Source organism: Hyalella azteca, unplaced genomic scaffold (assembly GCF_000764305.2).
Source record: "Hyalella azteca isolate HAZT.00-mixed unplaced genomic scaffold, Hazt_2.0.2 contig15216, whole genome shotgun sequence".
In the NCBI taxonomy this organism is placed as follows: Eukaryota; Metazoa; Arthropoda; class Malacostraca; order Amphipoda; family Hyalellidae; genus Hyalella; species Hyalella azteca.
Window position 1 is genome coordinate 150,954 of NW_025945073.1, and position 19,097 is coordinate 170,050.

General features: G+C 35.6%; 1 protein-coding gene across 1 annotated transcript; it reads right to left on the bottom strand.

Annotated features, from left to right (window-relative positions):
• Positions 1-342: 342 nt before the first annotated feature.
• Positions 343-7,795, bottom strand: LOC125179123. Its single transcript, XM_047884333.1, has 3 exons — positions 7,720-7,795; positions 5,690-5,757; positions 343-2,694 (listed from the first exon to the last, which is right to left on the bottom strand). The coding sequence occupies exons 1-3, from the start codon at positions 7,724-7,726 to the stop codon at positions 2,047-2,049; spliced, it is 723 nt and encodes a 240-aa protein (XP_047740289.1). The 5' UTR covers positions 7,727-7,795; the 3' UTR covers positions 343-2,046.
• Positions 7,796-19,097: the final 11,302 nt, after the last annotated feature.

The window sequence follows — 19,097 nt, forward strand, 5'->3', positions numbered from 1 at the left end:
ACATTTTCTTATTTTTAACTGCAAAGTGTTGTTTTTTCATTTTTAAACGAAAAATATGCATTTGTGGTAATGGGACCAAGGGTGGGCGCCTTGCCCCAAGCCCATGGGCCCGTTACCCCAGGGGTGGGGCAATGGGCCCATTTTGACACTTTTTACAAAATAGTGTTTCATTAAAAATTGAATAAACATATTGGCGTCTAATTCACATCATACATTCCTCATTAGTTGTACCTTTAAACAAAACAAAGAACCACCTCGTACCAATTAAAACTACATCAAAAATTTAGTTTAAAAAAAGGGGGGGCGCGCTGCCCCATGTTGCCCTACTTAATATCTATATCGAAATTGAAAAATGAAGGTACATACAGTAATTAAACTTTCATTTACAAGTAAAATTGCCTTTCTAAACAGCGGTCAGCTTGATGGAAATCTTGCCTATTCTATTCATTAAGAAATTTGGACGCTAATTATTGTGGTCGGCCTGTGCTCGAACGCGAAATTTTAATTGGGATTGCTGTTGTTGCGTCTTTAAAATCTACGAACACTGAATTCAAATCCAGATAATGCTATGTGAAAGATAATCCCTGCATGTGAGGAGCCTCGCTCTCACTTGCCTTCCCCCATTCCAGATCCAGGATTCCCAACATTGCTGCCCCATTATTATAATTCCATTATTTACCAGGATTTCACTGTCAATTAGGATTTTCCTGATAATTACAGCTCCTTAGTTCTCCTGCAGTGCGGCTCAGAACTCTAGTGTACCTTGTCAGTCAGAGTTAGAACTGCCCGATGTTCGAATGCAAAAGTTAAATGTATAAACTAGCTGTAATTAGTCACGGGAGCTATAAGCATGTAGTCTTGTTTTAGAGGGTTTATATTCCCAAGAATCTTATTTTCCATAAATATGTCTTGCAAAATAATCAACAGTTAAATTATATATATTTTGTGTTCCTATTTCGACATCGAAATTCGTAACGTTTTAATTATCGAGTTTAAATATATAATATAATAATTATACAATTATATAATAATTTAAATATCAATTACGTGTATCTTCATGAGAAAAGAGGCTTAGCATCGCGGTATGGCGCTGATGAAGGGTGTATCATTGCCATGAAACATGAGATGACTTCAGTATCGTAATGTAAAAATGCCCTAAACGAGAATTATGATCTAACAATCATTCAGATATTACGATTATAAAGTTTGTACCATGAACATTTGAGTTTATCGCATGTTCGCTGTTTTGAAAATGATAATTTGGCATATTATCTTGAATGTTTTCTTCACATATTTACTTACTTTTCGTCATATTCCGTATTTTGTGATGAACGCATGGTCTTCAATACAAGTCTGTATTATTAACTTTTTCATGACCATCAACGATGTTAAAATAAAGATACCGTGTAAGATGAATAATCGTGAGCTTGTTTAGATCATTGCTCTCATTGCATTGCATTCATGTCAGTGTAATATAATTGAAAAAAATTCCTCAACGAAGTTTTTAGAGAAGAACGAAATTATGAAAATCACCTCTGCAAGGTAGAATTTCATCATAAATCAAATCTAGTAACTTTTTTGTGTCACAGCACAAAATGACTGCCAGTATAGATTATTAAGCGTAGAGCTTTGTTATTAATTTAATTGATCCCGATAAAATTTAGGAAAAGGCAATGACATGCCAAATAGTGAGGCTCGACCAAGTGAAATTCGCTCTGATTGGCACTTTATCAATTAAATATCACGTTAAAGAGTTAAGAGCTTTGATCAAAGATCTATAACAATGCACAAATTGAACGAAATTGACACTTGATCGATACAAAAAAAGCTAGAGACAATTAAGGCCTTCAACAAATTCATTATTGGCAATGGCTACCAATCTTCTTTTACCCCGTCTGAGAAAATCCGTTGACATTGTGCAATACATTTACAAGTGACAAGTAGCAACTTCTCGGTCAGTTTATTTCATAAAAATAACTTTAAAAGCATGAAAAAAATGAGCCAGCAAGCTTTTTACCGTCATTATGTACGAATTAAATTTTTAAATTAAACGTAGCTCTCGTCAGTCCTTCTCGTACATCCGCTGGCCGTTACTCCACCACGACGGGCCAAGGGAGGCACCCGAGTCGGAGTCAACTTTTCAGGAGACTCTAACGCACCAGAGACTCTGGGTGACTCTTGGTGATTCTGAGAGGCCCTGGGCACTAAACTTGTTGATGAAGAATCGTAATAATTGCTGCTAAGACCAGCTGAAGGTCTGTTGACTAACTTATAGCTATTCAACAGGTTATTAACGACATCATGATCGTGGTAAGGCGAGACTCTCGATGAGTCTACGAAAGCATACTGTGCATCACCGGTACTGTGACCTGGAGACTTCCACATGACGTCATCGTTGATACCAATTTCTTTGCGAAGGTCTTTGATACGAGATGACATCGAACGTCTATCTAAAGATCCACATTCTTCTGTACGGTCTTGTCTGTGTAAGGACTCACCGATCCGAAAGCCAACACGGCGTTGTTCAGTGCCTTGAGGTATTTCGTTTCTGTTTGAGATATCATTGCAAGTAAAGTCGCTTCCTCTTCTGATGTAGCGGTAACCACAAGAGTACAAGGCAGGGTTGGTCGCGGCTGAGTCTTGAATCCCAGGACTGAGTGTCGCATTGCGGAAGATTTCGATATCGCGTTCAGGCTGCAAGAGAAACAATTAAAGGGTAATTTCAATGGGAATTTTGACCGAAAATCCGGCGAAAGCTGGGTTAATTAGGTTATCGAAAAAAATAATTTGGAGAAAGTTCGATCAGTTTATTTGTTGTTAGCTTTTGTCATTTCGGCTCGTTAGCGGGAATGCAGACATAGGTACGGCAAGACCCTTGTCAGCGATGCCAGTAGACACCTCATTATCAAGTCTCAACTTTTTACATTAAGTGAACAAGTTATTTCGTATTCAATGAGTAAATTTTGCCACGTATACTACCAAAAGAACAAAAATATAAGCAAGACAAATAAGGGTTTGTGTATAAAAGTATCAAGTTACCAAAAAAGCTGAACAGTTACTAAAAGGTGCGTAAATACTAATTGAGGTTCAATTTTCGAGTCGAATGTTGAGCTCAGCCAAGTGCTATCAAGCGCACCCAAATTAGGATCGTACCCCCATAAAAATTTAGAACTATTTTCAAATTTAATTACTGGACAAAATAGTCCAAAATAGCCGAATAATCGCGTATCGAATAATATCGGTTGATATGGCGAAAAGTAATTTTATTATTTTCATACTACTTGGTGAAATTATTATGGAAATTCGTCGAAAGAATGTGTTGTCTCAAATTAAAATTTAAATATAGAAAATAATGAAAATTTAATCATTAAAGTTAGTTTTTAATACAAATAATGTTCAATTATTAACAAAAAATTTTTAATTGAAAACAAGTAATTAATTTGTTAACAAAGTTGAGAACCATTCGTGATATTTACTTGATTTCCGATTACCGGTTTTTCCAGAAATAAAACCTAATTATGAGAATCTTTTTTTTGCATGACGCGCTTGACGTGCTGGCGTACGAGTTTCCCTGCGAGTTTCATTAGCCGCGGTTTTTGTTATAGGCTGATTCTGCGTAATTTTAGGGCTTAGTCTTCGTCATTGGCTAATTTGGTAATTCTGAGGCTCGGTCTTTATCATTGGCTGATATTGAGCAATTTAGCGGCCCGGTCTTCATCATCAGCTTGTTTTGGGTAATTCTGAGGCTATCTTTATCATTGGCTGATATTGAGCAATTTAGACGCCCGGTCTTCATCATCAGCTTGTTTTGGGTAATTCTGAGGCTCGGTCTTTATCATTGGCTTTTTACGCGGTCTTTAAAAATAAATCATTGGTTTGGATTTCGCAATGACGGCATGAGAGGATTAGCGAGCGGCCTTTGTATGTACAGTTGCCATTAATGGAATCCGATTTGATGAGACTTTGATGTTATTTTGACAGCACAATATGAAGCGGTCATTGATACGTGCAATCGATGCAATTTTTCGGGCTGGAAATTAATTGTGTGCACCGTCGGTCATTTTTTATTATATATAATTATTACTGAGACAGACGGGCATTTAATAAAAATTATTGAATGGGATTCTTTATTTGGCTTGTGAATGAGTTAAAAAAGTTTTGGCTTACTCATTTGATATCAATTAGTACGATTACAAACCCTTTGATGCTATATGATGGTTTTCATACAAAAATTTTCTTCACGTCTTTTCATAACGAAATTCAGTCAATTTCAGTTCAAAAATTGCTGGAGTTTTATTTGAAAAAGAAATGCTGTCATGTTGGTTATATATTGCTGGCATAGCGATTTCAAGACAATTCTGTTAAATTTTAACACAATGCTATTGAAATTCCATTTGTAACTTTTTCTGACTCTCATGTTGAGTTAATTGAAAATACATTTATGTATATATTTTTGTAATACGTTTTTGTGTGAGATGTTTGGTGAGACGACATGGCTCGAGATGGATTCTGACGCACATATTGCGGCGAGTCTACTACTACTGAACGCCGAAGCTAAATACTAACACTTAATACAATAATAAATATTAATACTAAACTCTAATACCATATCCTAATACTAAATACTAATAATAAATACTAGTACTATATACTAGTAGCACAACCTAATATTGAAAACTAATTCTAAATAGAAGTTCAAATAAGGCAAAATATAAAACCTAAATACCAATAATAAAGATTTACCTGTAGAGATGATGCTAATATTACACACAAAACTGTCGATGCGTCAGGACGACGCGCGGCTAGTGAGTCAAAAGCGACTTGAGATTCATGTAAGAATTTTTTTTTTGATAAAGGCCTCCCACACTCACCATTCCAACAAAAAAAAAAGAATTGATTTTATTAATTAAAAACAGGGAATATGGACTGATATCCCTACGAGGGACGAATATCTGGCTGCCATGAGTCATAGGGAACTCTTTATTAAATTAATATAATAAGGGACTATAGATCATTACCACACACATATATAATGCGTCGCCACGAATAATTGTATTGTACTGCCTTGCTTGATCTTAATATTTTTATGAATTTCCTTTGGGTAGTAAATTTTAGTTTTTTCACTCTATGTTCCGGCTGTGAAAGTTTTTGATCAAATTGAAATGAAATTTTCTGTGGTTCTAAACAATAATTCATCTTGAAAATCAATCTACAATCTTCAAGTTATTCATGTTTATTTTTACACCCTTTTCATGCAGAAGTTTTCAAAATTTTTGGTGTTCAATTAGTAAATTTCACATGACGAGAAACTTCCTACACATATCTTATAATCTGCTCGTATCCATAAATTCAATCACGTTGACCCCGAAGTTACGCAAGATCGCGGTGTAGGATAAGTGCGTTGCAATGAGTTGATGAGGGACTATAGGCTTGTGCCATATAGGCACAGGGATGGTGATAGATAGGATTTTGGGGGTAGAGCTCAGCTAAAAAATTAAAACAATAAATAAATTGAAAATTGAGTAATTAGGGAACAGAAGGGGTGTATAATAAGTGTGTATAATAATATAATCTAGTTCTACGATAAATTACTACTTTGAACCGTTAGGAATGCATTCTATATAAATTAATTTACAAACAAATGAGAAGAAATAGTACCGAAAATCATAATAAATAAAAATGTCCTCACCTGGACGACAGCAGGTGTAGGAGTCTCTGCAGCGCTGGACTCTAAGTGGGCAAACTCCCGACAAAAATCTGCTCGGAAAAACATAAAAAAGAAGGAGCTGTGACCTAAAACTGTTGCCTGAGTCAAGGCAATTGTGGGGATAAAAGAAGAAGGAGCTATGACCTAAAACTGTTGCCTGAGTCAAGGCAATTGTGGGGGGTAAATGAAGCAGAGAAGTTGGGATAAACAGACTTGGGGTGAGCGAGGGACACTATAAGCTCCAAGGGAAGCAAGGGGCAGGATAAAACATCTTGCACAAACAACAACGTTGAGGCCTTTTAGCAGCGTACAGCGTTAGAGATTTTTTGTTGGCTTTTGTATAAAATTAAAAAAAATTAAGCATTTGTGTCGGTGAAAGCTTGGTGCATCTCTTTTACATGAATCAAAATTTTACCAAACGCCCCGTCAGGTTTAGTTAATATTAGTCCAAGCTAGAAATCGACAAGGGATCTGATAAATAGCATGTGGTATAAATGGATTTGCTGACACTTTTGAGTGTGGTATGAATGGACCATTATTGTTCAATTAAAATCTCATTAAAATACTTATTTTTCTGATGGATTATTTTGCTCCGTCGATCAAAATTTGCAAGCTTTTTTCAGAATGGTTCAACAAATTAAGTATTCGACCTTGAATGAAATTAATGGCGATAATAATTATCGGGCATTTTCCACGATGAATCTATCAAGTTCAAAACAATCCGTCATGAGCCGGGCTATCAAAAGAGGTCATATTTTGTTATTTAGTATCTTCGTCTGAGCTGTCGAGTCGCCCATGTACTAATGTATGCCAAGTCAGTCTATATTTTGGCTCTAATTTAAAGAGCACTTCAGAAGAAGCAGCTTCTATCTCGGCGAATTTGGGCGCGATTGTTCTGATGGGAATTTGAAGTCTCGGAGTCAAAACAATCCAGGGTTGTCTGCAAAATTGACGTCCATCAAGCGCTATTTTGAAGGAACGACCATTACCTTTTAATTAAATACTCGCCAGGCTATTATTAATAAAATAATGAGAGTGAAAGCTCTCCCGATTAATATTACGATAGAGCTGCAGTGATGCAACGACGTTTTAACTTTGATCAGTTAAGTATGTAATAAAAAGGTGAAATAACATTTCATAATTACTTTACTTACAATCGAGAACCTCCAATAAATTTGTTTTAAATAGAATTTAATTGTATTCGCAAAAGGAATTATCTCCCATCTTAAGAATATTTGTTTTTTTATTTATGTGTTTCTCTGTTGAAAATCCAAAGAAATTCCTGAAGTGCTTCTAGACTGATTCACCAACGAACTTAGAAAAATATTCACTAGAAATTTCAATACTTATTTCAGATAAACTGGAAAAATTCATAGAACATTTTAAACACTATAAGCACCTAAATTTAAGAAGATTCAGTTAAATGATATGTTAGCACGTTTCCATTTTTAGATGGTATTATCATTTTAGTCAGTCAAAGAAAAAGGGTTAAAAAAAAGTTTTGATATTTCCATCAAGAGTCGCTAGATTAATTAATTCACTCAATTTCTGCTGCAATTTAGTTAGAGTTTCGCTTCCAAGAAATAATAATCTGGATAAATGTAACAACAATTACAGAAAAAGCATAACCGGCGTTATATTTTTTTAGCGCAAGCATACAAAAATATCCACGTTATAGATCTTGTAGCAGTAAACAAATGTACATCTTATTTTTGAATACATTCGTTGGACCAGAAGAAAGTTAAAAATCCTATGAATATGAATCCTACTGTTCGGAATATCACCTCAAGCCAGCATTAAAACAAAGAATCACACCAGCGGTAGCTCGCACAGCTTGTGAACGTCTTTTACTAACCCAGTAATAAACTCCAAGACATCAATAACATAAAAATTACAAGTTACGAGTCCATGAAAATCAAATACAATCAATAACATAAAAATAACAAGAAAAATACAGATACTTATGGTTCGAGAACAAAGGCTTCAATTGAGCACATCAAAGAATAGCACACCTTGCATGCCTCCAGAACTCGAGCTTCTGCGGTCGCCTTTGCCTTGCCCAGGCAGGAGCAGGTGACTTCCTCCCGCCAGCGAGCCTGATGAATACTCACCTGGTCAAAGAAAAATATATAACTCAGTACTCACTGCAGTGAGTGACAGAGAGCGCATTTTCTCGTCGAACAAAACGTTAAGTCACGGACGGACGGACAGACGGACGGACGGACGGACATGGCGAGCACAATAGTGCATTTTTTCCATAAATGAGAAAATGCGCTAAAAACACGTATTATATCCATTTTCCGTGGATTTCACAATTATGCACATAGACAAGAATGCAATAATAATAAATTTTAATTAATTGGTAGTATTGAAGATACCTAGCAAAATTCTGACACGAAGGTATTGAAAGCTGTGAAATAGAGAGTAAACTAAATGTTCGACGTGAAGACTCGAGAGTTTTGAATCAGTCCGTAAATCTCACAAAGCTTATTTTATTACTTGAGATACTTCGAGTATTAGAAACTTTTTTAATGCAACAAATACCAACTGCCACATAAATATTATTTTACCTATGAGAGCTTTTTCACGGAAATATATTGTTATATATGAATATTATTAGACTATATGTATATTATTGGATCAGTGCCAATTAATGTCGTAATGAAAGTTTAAATATCCTATATTGAATGTTGCCGGTAACCTAATTTTACTTCATTTCATTTTCTTTCCTCCGCTCGATGATACTTGAAATTCTAAATGCACGATATCATTTAATTAATGAGCAGCGCCCGGCTTGAGAGCCTCTTGAGGCTCATTTGCAACAAAACTCGGAATATATCAATCATCTATACCAAATTGAAGATCCGCACCCAGTAACGCATTTAACGCACCCAGTAACGCATTTAACGCACCCAGTAACGCATTTAACGCACCCAGTAACGCATTTAACGCACCCAGTAACGCACTCAATTGTTACGCCTTCTTCATCAGCTGCTACGCTTAGAACTCTTCAGCATTAGTTTGCCCTTATAGCTTGCTGATCTCTAAGCTAAAGAGGAGGTTCAATAAATGTGTCATAGGTTCGCTTCGTTGCTTTACTAGAAGGAACAAATTAGTTGCAATGAGCACAAAACATAGAAAAACTAATACATTTTAGAAACACTGGCAAGGTTATGACAAATAAATATCAGGTTATCAATGAAATAAACAATGAGAAAAGTGAACGTAGGGCTAATACATATAATTGGCTAAAAATACTGAACAACAGGTAATTGCAACATGGCAACTACGGCAGGATGAAGCTATTTGACCTCCGACACTTGTCACAGACGCGTGAAATGTGGTCGGTCAGATCACGCGTTCTCTATCTGCTATTCCAGCAGATGTTGCCAAAATCAAGTTGTAATATTTGAGTATTTAACTTTTATAGTTAATGAACTACGGCTGCAGTTAGAGTGGTAAACATAAAAGATTCATTGAACACAAATCAATATACAATTGAACACATCAAACTCCCCTCAATTCGTCACACTTACCCGGGGTGGTATCGCCGTTGACAGAGATACCGTCAGCTCTCTCCTTATCTGCACAGTCAGACGGTAGACTGACAGCACGCCCTGCTGTCAGCCTGCGAGCTCTGTACCGTCTCAGTGAAGCTGCCAGCAGTGAAGTGGTCAGCAGTGCCAGCAGTACGACGACACTCCCGATGATCCCTGCCAGCAGAGGCGATGCTGTTCCTGAAGGCCTTGTGTCAGCATCTGAATCAAACGAAAAAATATTTAATTGTAGCAAAGCGTATAATTAAACAGCAAAAATATTTCAGTAAGATTGTATGTGCAGAATTCGTTTAATCGTGCTACGATTCTTTTAATGTGAATTGTAAAATTTCGTATGATTATTTATTATTCGGCCAAATAGAATGAAGTGATGAAGTTCTGGAATAAGGGATCGATTCACGGAAAGGGAGCTGGATCAAGTTTAATTAAAAAAAGTAAACAAAGCGGCACTGTAGCGGGCGATATTTATTAGGTTATTAAAAAGTAGCGAGAGAATTACACGAAAGAAATCTTGTGAGCTAAGCTGCTGGTATAACCGTGAGTTAAATATCTAAATTTGAATTCGCTCAGTGAAATTTCTTGAAATGTTTTTAAAACAACCATGATACATTGCATGTTTTCATTCTATCTTAAAGTATGTTAAAGTTTGCTTAAACTTTTCATCGTGTTGTGCAGGCATGAAAACGAAAAATAATGTTTTCCCTCGAATTTCGAAACAATCAAGGACATCAAACCTGAAGAAGCTGGTAACAATCTCCGTTAAAAATAAAGAATTAAGTTTAATAAAATAACATTATTGTTGGTTTCAAAACTCATAATCTATAAAAATATTTATTATCACTACCATCACCTCATACCTTCACCATACCTTAGACCATCTAAGATCTTTATTAGAAGGTTATTATTATTAGCCATAGGCTCAGTATTACCAGAAACTTTATATGTGGAACTGTTTTATCATGAACTTTCTCCTCTTAACTTACTTAAGCTTGTTAAAATAATCATTATGGTGAGTTCGTTTATTAAAATTTGAATGCTTTGTCATGATGAAAATAAGATAAATCTTGAATTTTCAAAAGGTTATAAGGTATAACAAAAATTCAATATTTTCAGCCGTGTTCGCTCAATGGATAATGAGAGAAATCGCTCAGTGCTATGTTAAGCTTGGAGACTTAATTGGTTCTCGATTGATTGTTAAGCTGGAATATATTATGAATAATTATCCTCGCAAATCACTCCATGATAAAAATACAAAATCTATTCGCACTTGAAATTAGCCTCCGTACTTTTGCAAGAAGGAAAGCCGAAGCCTTCCGAAAAATAATCTTTGCACACAGTTTCAAAATTACAAAGCTGTTCAAAGTTAACATGGCCTGTAAAAAAAGATAGTTAAAGTATAAAATAATTAGCGAAAGAAAAAATTACAATTATATTTAAATATATTCTTGGTTTATTACTTAACGAATGGCGAAAATTATTTAAAGCGATGCGTGAAACATATTTCCCTCAAGAACGGTTTCATTTTGAAGTTATTGCGTTTGAAAACCGATGATCATACATAATGGAACGTAAAATAATGTTAAGCTCTGACGAGGTTCATTCTCAAGAAATAAATCCGCGGTGTTATTCATGATATTCATTAAAATTTCCATCATTATTCCTTTCCTCTTTACTTAAAACACACGAGGCATGTCTTGATTGGATAATTCTTGATTCCCACGAGGCATTTACTCACTAACAAGGCTGTCAGTTAGAGAAATTAAATCCGGGCACTAGCTGGCAATAGCTAACATTAATTAGTCGGTCTCGTCGTTAACAACTCTCCGAAAATGCAAACAAACTCATTGGAATTAACTTGATCTGCTTAAACTAATTAGGTATACTAATCGTGTAATTAATACAGAAAATTTCAGAAATGAAAATAAGTTCTTAGTTTAGCAGTACAGAAAGAAAATGGTGGAGAATAAATCAGCGTAAAAAAGATGAGCAGCTGGAAAAAATTATAGAGCGATCGAATTCATCCTGTTGTTGCTATTTAATTGAATAATTATTGAGGTCCTAAACCTAAAAAGTGAAAAAAATTGTTAATTATTTTTCGCCAAAGTTGGATGATACTAAAAAAATTTACCTATAAAATAAAAACAAATTTACATCTGGTGTTTGCGAAAAAGTGCTATACTCAATTTAAATTTAAATCAAGTTCCAGGTAGAGGGAACTTTTTATGAAAGTATCCTGAAGTAAAGTAAAAAAAGAATACCAGACAGTTTACAAATTATTGTACATTGGAGTTCGTTTCGTGTTTTGCTGACTCATGTATCGAGGGCAAACGTCATCAATCATAAAATTCTGATTCCTTAGTAAATGAAGTCCTGCGATTACAGAATATCGAATATAAAGAGACTATAATTGCATTACCTATTGGTTCAGAGATTCAAGACGTTTTAATGGGTGCATTTTAAAAGCAAAGTCGCTGGAATGGTTTATAAAAAATATCTCCATGCAAACGTTTGAAAATAGCGGTACATGATAGCCAGAGATCTAATTTCATACATTACACGTCTCTTAATTCATGGTATTGGTCATTAAGCTAGAAAAACGGCATCAGTAAAACAAGAACGAAACGAACACTTATATCATTTTAATGCCGTCGTCTTAAATCTTTTAGTTAAAAACCTGGTCGAAATTAAAATTTGTAGCGGACAATCCGACCAAGATTCGAGGGTTGCTTTTGTTTTAGAGTGAATTATTCTCGACACAGACAAAACACATTCATGTATTATTCAAACCCCACATATAAATACAAAGGCGGTTGAGAAAATTTATATACATCACAAGCATTCGATTCATCAGGTGCAGGAAAATTCGAAATAAGAGTTAAAAATTATCCGTTGTTATTGGAACTGTTCATAATAATAGACTAGGCTATAATAATGCGTCTTTTAAATTTTGCTGCGAACTCTGTCGCGTAAATTTCAGTCAGATTATAGACGATAAACGAATAACTTATTAAAATCTCCATTGTTAAATTTGGTGAGTTACTTTGAGATATTCTTGCCTAGTACGATTATGAAAGGTTGAGATGGATATATGCGTCTGAAATATAGTTATTAGTCATATGTCCTAATTTTATTTTTAAAATCGAGCGACGTATGGTTCCCAATATTAAAAAAAACAATTCCATAGCGGCTGCTTTTTTTAAACTCTTGTGATCTTGATTTATAAGAGAAATTATCTATGAACTTCTTATCAATTCTGGTATTGGCTTCGCAAAATTAGTGTCATGTAAGTGCCAAGATATCGTCAGTACTCTTTAGAACACATACATATTATTGAGGAATATATTTAGCTTCACAGTCATACCTATTCGCTAATATTCTTGCAAACTATCAACTGCTATAATACATTTAGTATTATTTACAAAAACGGACGAGAATATAGTTATCAATGAGGACTCGCTTGTTCTATTCAAAGCAACAATATAAAGCATTCGCTGAAGAACTACCACGAAACGGATAAGGACCTTAACGAATGAAAATAACGAATGGTTATACAATAATATAGATGAAGTTGAACATCTATGAATGTATTGTATTTATAATAATAATGGTGATAGTAAAAAAGTAAATAATAATAATAATAATAATAATAATAACAATAATAATAATAATAAAAAGAATAATATTAATAATAATAATAAAATAACGAAAACGATAAATGTCCCCCATACCCATCCGATTTTCGGCGACTTTGAGCGAGAAGCTCTCGAGGAGGTACGGCAGCGACCTGCCCCTGACGTTCACGGAGAACACGCGCACGGCGTAGTCAGGGTCCGGGTCGAGAGGCCGGATGATGAAATCCGGACTGTCGGATGAGATGTTGGCTACCACTCGTCCGGAAACTGGCTCTTCCACCTGCATGTAATTAAAAATCCTGAATGAATGATTTAAAATGGATGATTTACTGTCCAGACAAAAGTGCGAAACAAAACAAGTAAAGGATAAAGATTGAATAAGACTAATTTCCGCTTGACACAGTTCAGGCACGACAGAGAATCAATGAAGTTGAGGAATAAATGTGTTTTGAAATCACCCTGTTCTCGGACAAGGCTTTAAGATTTTTCCCCTGAAAATCGTAGTCAGGCACGGCCAGGTGAAGTCCCTAAATTGGGACAGTCTGAGAGGTAGAGGTGCGGGTGTGCCGGATCTGCCACTAAAAGAAGTCTGGATGACTTCAGAGACTCGAGCGCTTGTCTTTGATCTGGAGACGAGCTCAGTCGCACCTGACCTGCCGATCGAGGGCGGTATTTCAATTCACGCTCGACGAAAGAAAAATTGTCGAGTTAGGCAAGAAATTTCTCTTCAAAATTTGGGGATGAGAAAACCTAGAGAGCACAGACTTCCGAATAAGCTTTTGAGGCCTACGTTGAAAATTGCATCCGAAGGTGTGTATATATAGAGCCATGTTTTGTGGAGGAGCGTACATTGCATAACAAGTGCAAGCTATGAAGTTTATTTAATATAATCATTTCATTAAAAATATAAATAATTCAGAAAGAATGAATCAGCATAAAACCACGAATTGGAAAACGGAATAAATTGGTTTGAACCGAAACTAAATTACGACATTGCTAAATCTAAAATTCCATACCCTATCCTTAGATCCTATGTCAATTTGCCAGGAGTCAATCTTGAGCGGAGAGCATCTGCTTTTTTTGTGCAGGAAACCCTCGCTTAATTTTACAGCTGGACTTTATCTCAAAAAAATAATTTAGCCACTAAAGCCAAAGTTTATTTTTTAGTAGTATTAATATTTATTATTATTAATATTTATTATTGTATTAATATTTATTAGTAAATGTTATTAAATTCATATCCTAAAATATAATATTTCAATTTCAGTTCAATTATATGCCCACAAGTTCTTATTCTGAAACTTTAATGAACTTGAGCTCACCGAGCATGATTTTTGATTGCTCCCCCGAATTTTTGATTGATCCTTAACACGAAACCATCTACAATTTCATATTTATATTACATTTTAAGATAACGCTGATATCTTGACACCCAAGCTTTGGTACTTGAATCCTATTCAACTTTTTAACTGAATCACTTTATATGAATTCTATCTATACAAACACTGTATTCTACCCACTTTTAAAATATTAAAGTAAATTATCAATTTAATGTCCTCTATACGCGAATGCTCTTCTTATATTCATATACTAATAGTTTAAATTAGCCGACATTTGCATAAGTACCTTCAGCTCTGTTTATTTAAGTTCGATGTTTTTAGTTACTTAGTTCCACGCCTCGTAAAATGATACCATCCAATTATTTAATAATTACATCACGTTAGTCATTTGAATTCCTTATAAATTTGTGCAGGCGGGATGCATGTTTTCTCCCGTATCTTGGATGCAGTTCTTCAAGTTCCTGAGCGCCGCGCAGGCAATTGCCCGAAGACCAGATAGGAAATTACGTGGCACGAGGACGGCTGGAGAGACGACGCGAATTTCAATGAATTTCTTTGAACCTGAGTTAGAGGAAGCCTCTACATTCTTCAGTATATTGAATGGGTCTCATTGTCCAGAGAGAGAAAAACAATTTCTTCTCTGACATGTTCTTTTGCCTGGCTAGACTGGGCTTGTATGATCCATACAAGGGTAGTAAGTGCATCGCAATGCAGACAAAGTCTCACTCGATACTCTGAGTGTATGTGTGGGGGAGGAAGCTTATCCAGTGGGAAAACAAACTATATGATTAAGGGAAGCACTGCCACACTCACCCCCGCCAACACCGAGATTTGAAAAGGACAGAAATTTAATAGAGAATGTTCAAAGACGTGCAACAAGGATAATTCCAGGCTTGAAGGACAAGTCCTATGAAGAAAGATTGAAGATTATGAAGCTTCCAAGCCTCAGTTATCGACGTCTGCGTGGGGACCTCATTGAAGTATACAAGTATACTGTATACCCATGGTTTATACAAGGTCCCCGAAGGATTACTAGAATGTGGAACAAGAACCAACACCAGAGGTCACGGCTATGAACTAAAAAAACTGCGCTGCAACTTCTCGACGCAACAAAATTTCTTCTCGCTTCGAATCACCGACATGTGGAACAGCCTCCCCGATGACATCGTTGGCGCTCCAGGTATGAACGCGTTCAAGAACAGACTAGATAAAGCTATGGAAAAATATTTGTTCAGATTTGAAATGCCTAGCACCATATCGAACCCGGTGGAAGTCTAGTAGCTACTTCAAACTATCGTCAGTCAGTCAGGAAAAGATCCGGTCAAATGACATGATTTTAGATCTTTTGTAAACAAGGCACGAAAAGGAAAAGAATCGGCGACAGGCCACATCAGGCCTACACTTCAGCGCCGAGATCAATATGTTATGTTATGTTATAGCAACTACAGTGTGTGGCAACACTACTGTATGGCAACAATGGGTTGTGTGTGCAATTAATACTTAGACACCTTGGCTGCAGTGCTGTAAAATTTGAGGAAACGCGCATAACATTTTGAAATGTTTTACAAAACAAAATGCTTAAAAAAACGTATCGTTTATTTTTGTTCAATTATTGCTATTTGGTCGTTCTAAACTTTTAGGGTTCCCATCCCATCGCACAAACAATCATATAACGGCATTCTCATGTTCTTGTACATGATATTTAAAAATATCTGGCAAAATATCTTTACTAATTATAATAAATCTTACAAGATAGTAGCCGAATTACCCCGCATAGAACTATTATATGCCCATTAAAGCTTGCCGCCATCCTCGCAACTCGACGGATTTTATGTCTTGAACACAGCGCGTTTACGTCGCTACAAAAAACTCTTTACCTATTCTCCCACCGCGGCCAGAATCCCTAATGACTGACTGCACCATAAAAAGAATCCTGCATGTTAGGCTCCCGGAAGGCAGGATTTGCCATGTCCTCCTAATTAGAACTTTTTTTCGGCACGAACTTGCACAATACCAACAAAAAACCTAATCACAAGATGACACACGAGCTTGGTGGATGGAGGAAATTTTTGAAGGTAGTTAGTGATTGGGGAGTCGGGAAATATCACCCCAAAAACTTGAACATTTCTTCCGCAACTGTCGTCACGCGACGTGATTTGCGAAACAAGATTGATCCTCGCCTAGAATGAATAATTCATATCCATTGCATGCACTAATAATGCTTATCGTTGACATTTTATGTAAAAGTACATTTTATTTGTTTCACTTCACGCTAGTTAAATTTAGGACTGTGGTATTGGAAAATCCAAAATAGCAAAGTTCACAACAATTTTCAGAGAAAACTCATTAACTCTTTCTTTAATTCATTGACATAGAAAAACTCAATGTTGATGGAACGTTTACACTAGAATAAATGTATTCTGCTTAAAAACTGAAATTTATACAGAAATTTTCAGATAACGCAAGACGAATTTATTTTTAACAACACTTTATGTGCGGGCTACATACAACTGTAACACATGCAACGACTACCAAGATTTTCAACAAGGAACGAGACGCCCAATTACTCAATAAATAAGAATATGCGTTTGATAATACGAGTATGCGAGCGCCATCAGTGCTATAAAATAGCTGTAATAGCTCTATAAATAAAGACCACCGGGCTTGTATAAACTGGAAGCATTAAAGCTCGGATCAAAGCGACCGTATGAGCTGCGGATGAAAGGAGGCCGCTTCTGCAGCTGTGAGACGCTGCACGCTATGACAATAGTGTTATTTAAATGAAGCAAAGTATTATTTCAATAACACTTGAATTTTAGAGTACCTTTGAAATTCGTCTATTCAGTAATACTTCTGGCAATCCAGGCAAGAGTGCAAGAGAGAGAGGCTGATATATACTCTTGCCATTTCCGCATGATATTTTAGCCACTTTCAAGCCTCGCATATGGAGATCACTAATAATAATACTGGTCATCGAAAATAGAAAGTTTTATCTTATGCTGCAAATTTTCATACCAAAAAATATCATTAATTGTTTAACGTAATTTTTCGGAAAGTCTATTTAAATGGGGAAAAAATTACGTTTATCTGGTACTTGAAAATGAAGTAGACACTTCATTTTCAAGTGATGAATAAAATATAGAAACACAAGGCCAATTCAATTAAAATTTACTAGAAATAAATCTTGCGTTTCAAGGAATTTTTTTTTCTCGGCTGAAATATCAAGTTGTTGAGAGATTTTCTACCAACCAATAATAGCGAAATTTCATTTATTTACGCTGGGTTTATTTCTTTAGTCCCACGGGACTGAGCGTAACCGGAGACCGGATATTTCAGTAAAATAAATGCAGAGTGGCCGGATTATCAGAAAGATAGAACCCCACACATTTTCAATCAGCAGACAGAGAATGATTCATTTGATGTTTTTTCCTAGCTAACATCAGAAAATAGTTTGAATAATTTTCTCAAATAATGCATAATTTCCGATATATAATTCATTTAATATTCAGTTCGATTTTCAGATGAAATTCGGCAACGAAAATAATAATTTTAAAATGTCGGAACAAAATGTCCGTGTGACATTAATACCAGAATTAACTAACCCTTTTAATTTGCTAATAAATAAAAAACTAAGAACGTTATGAAGTTGAAACTTGTTTTATTTAAAAGAAGAACATTTTTATGGTAATATTGTATCCTAGTTTTTAAATATAATATCTTTCAAATGCCCACCACAATTGTTTTGACAAAATAGGGCTCTTCTCTTCGTTGCTTTCATAACCTTCATTAGTTATTCTGGCGAGAGTGCAGCTATTTCATGATAAATGTTGTTTTCAAGTTCTCGTAAATTAGTTGGATGTGTTACATAAACTCGTGACTTGAGGTAGCCCCATAAGAAAAAGTCGCATGGGGTCATATCGGGAGAACGAGGGGGCCAAGGAATGTCACCAAATCGTGAAATCAAACGATTTGGAAAGAAATCTTTTAACAATGCCATCGTTTCTCTTGCCGTATGTGCGGTGGCTCCATCCTGTTGAAACCAAGTGTGGTGAACATTTTGTCTAACAAGTTCTGGAATAAGAAACTCTCTTATCATCAAGCGGTACCTTTCACCATGCAGTGACTGTTACAGTTGCGTTATCATTTTCAAAAAAAGTAAGGTCCATAAACACGTGAAGCTGATATTCCGCACCACACAGTAACACGAAGAGAATGCAGCGGTCTTTCTTGGATTTCGTGGATTTTCATCGCTCCAAATTCTAGAATTATGTCTGTTTACATGACCAGTTAAGTGAAAGTGGGCTTCGTCAGAGAAGATGATGTATTCGAAGAAAGTGGCATCCTCGCACAAACGAAGAGAGGATTCGGAATATTCAAGACGCTGGTGATGATCATTAGGCAATAACTGTTAAGTCAATTGAATTTTGTAGGACTTCAACTTTAAGTCCTTTTTCAGAATGCGGCATAATGTCGATTGAGAAATGGTTAATTGAGAAGCACGTTTTCTGTTGCAGATTTTGGGATTATTTGTAATGCTTACAGCAACTCTTTGAATTGCGTCTTCAGTTCGAATTGACTTTTTTCTTCCAGATCGTGGTTTGTCATTAACATTCCCGGCATCCGCAAATTTTCGATAAAGAGATTTAATTGTCTTTTTTGAAGGACTGATTCTTGTTTTAAAATGGATCCTGTAATCACGTTGAACTTCTGTTATTGACATCGTCCTGATGTAGGTTTGCAGAATTTTCGTTCTTTCTTCTTTGCTGTAGCGAATCATGATGAAAATTTAAGGCTTGATAATTAAACACAAATTTAGCAAGCTATACAGGATAATGACGTAACTATGATACAATATTACCAT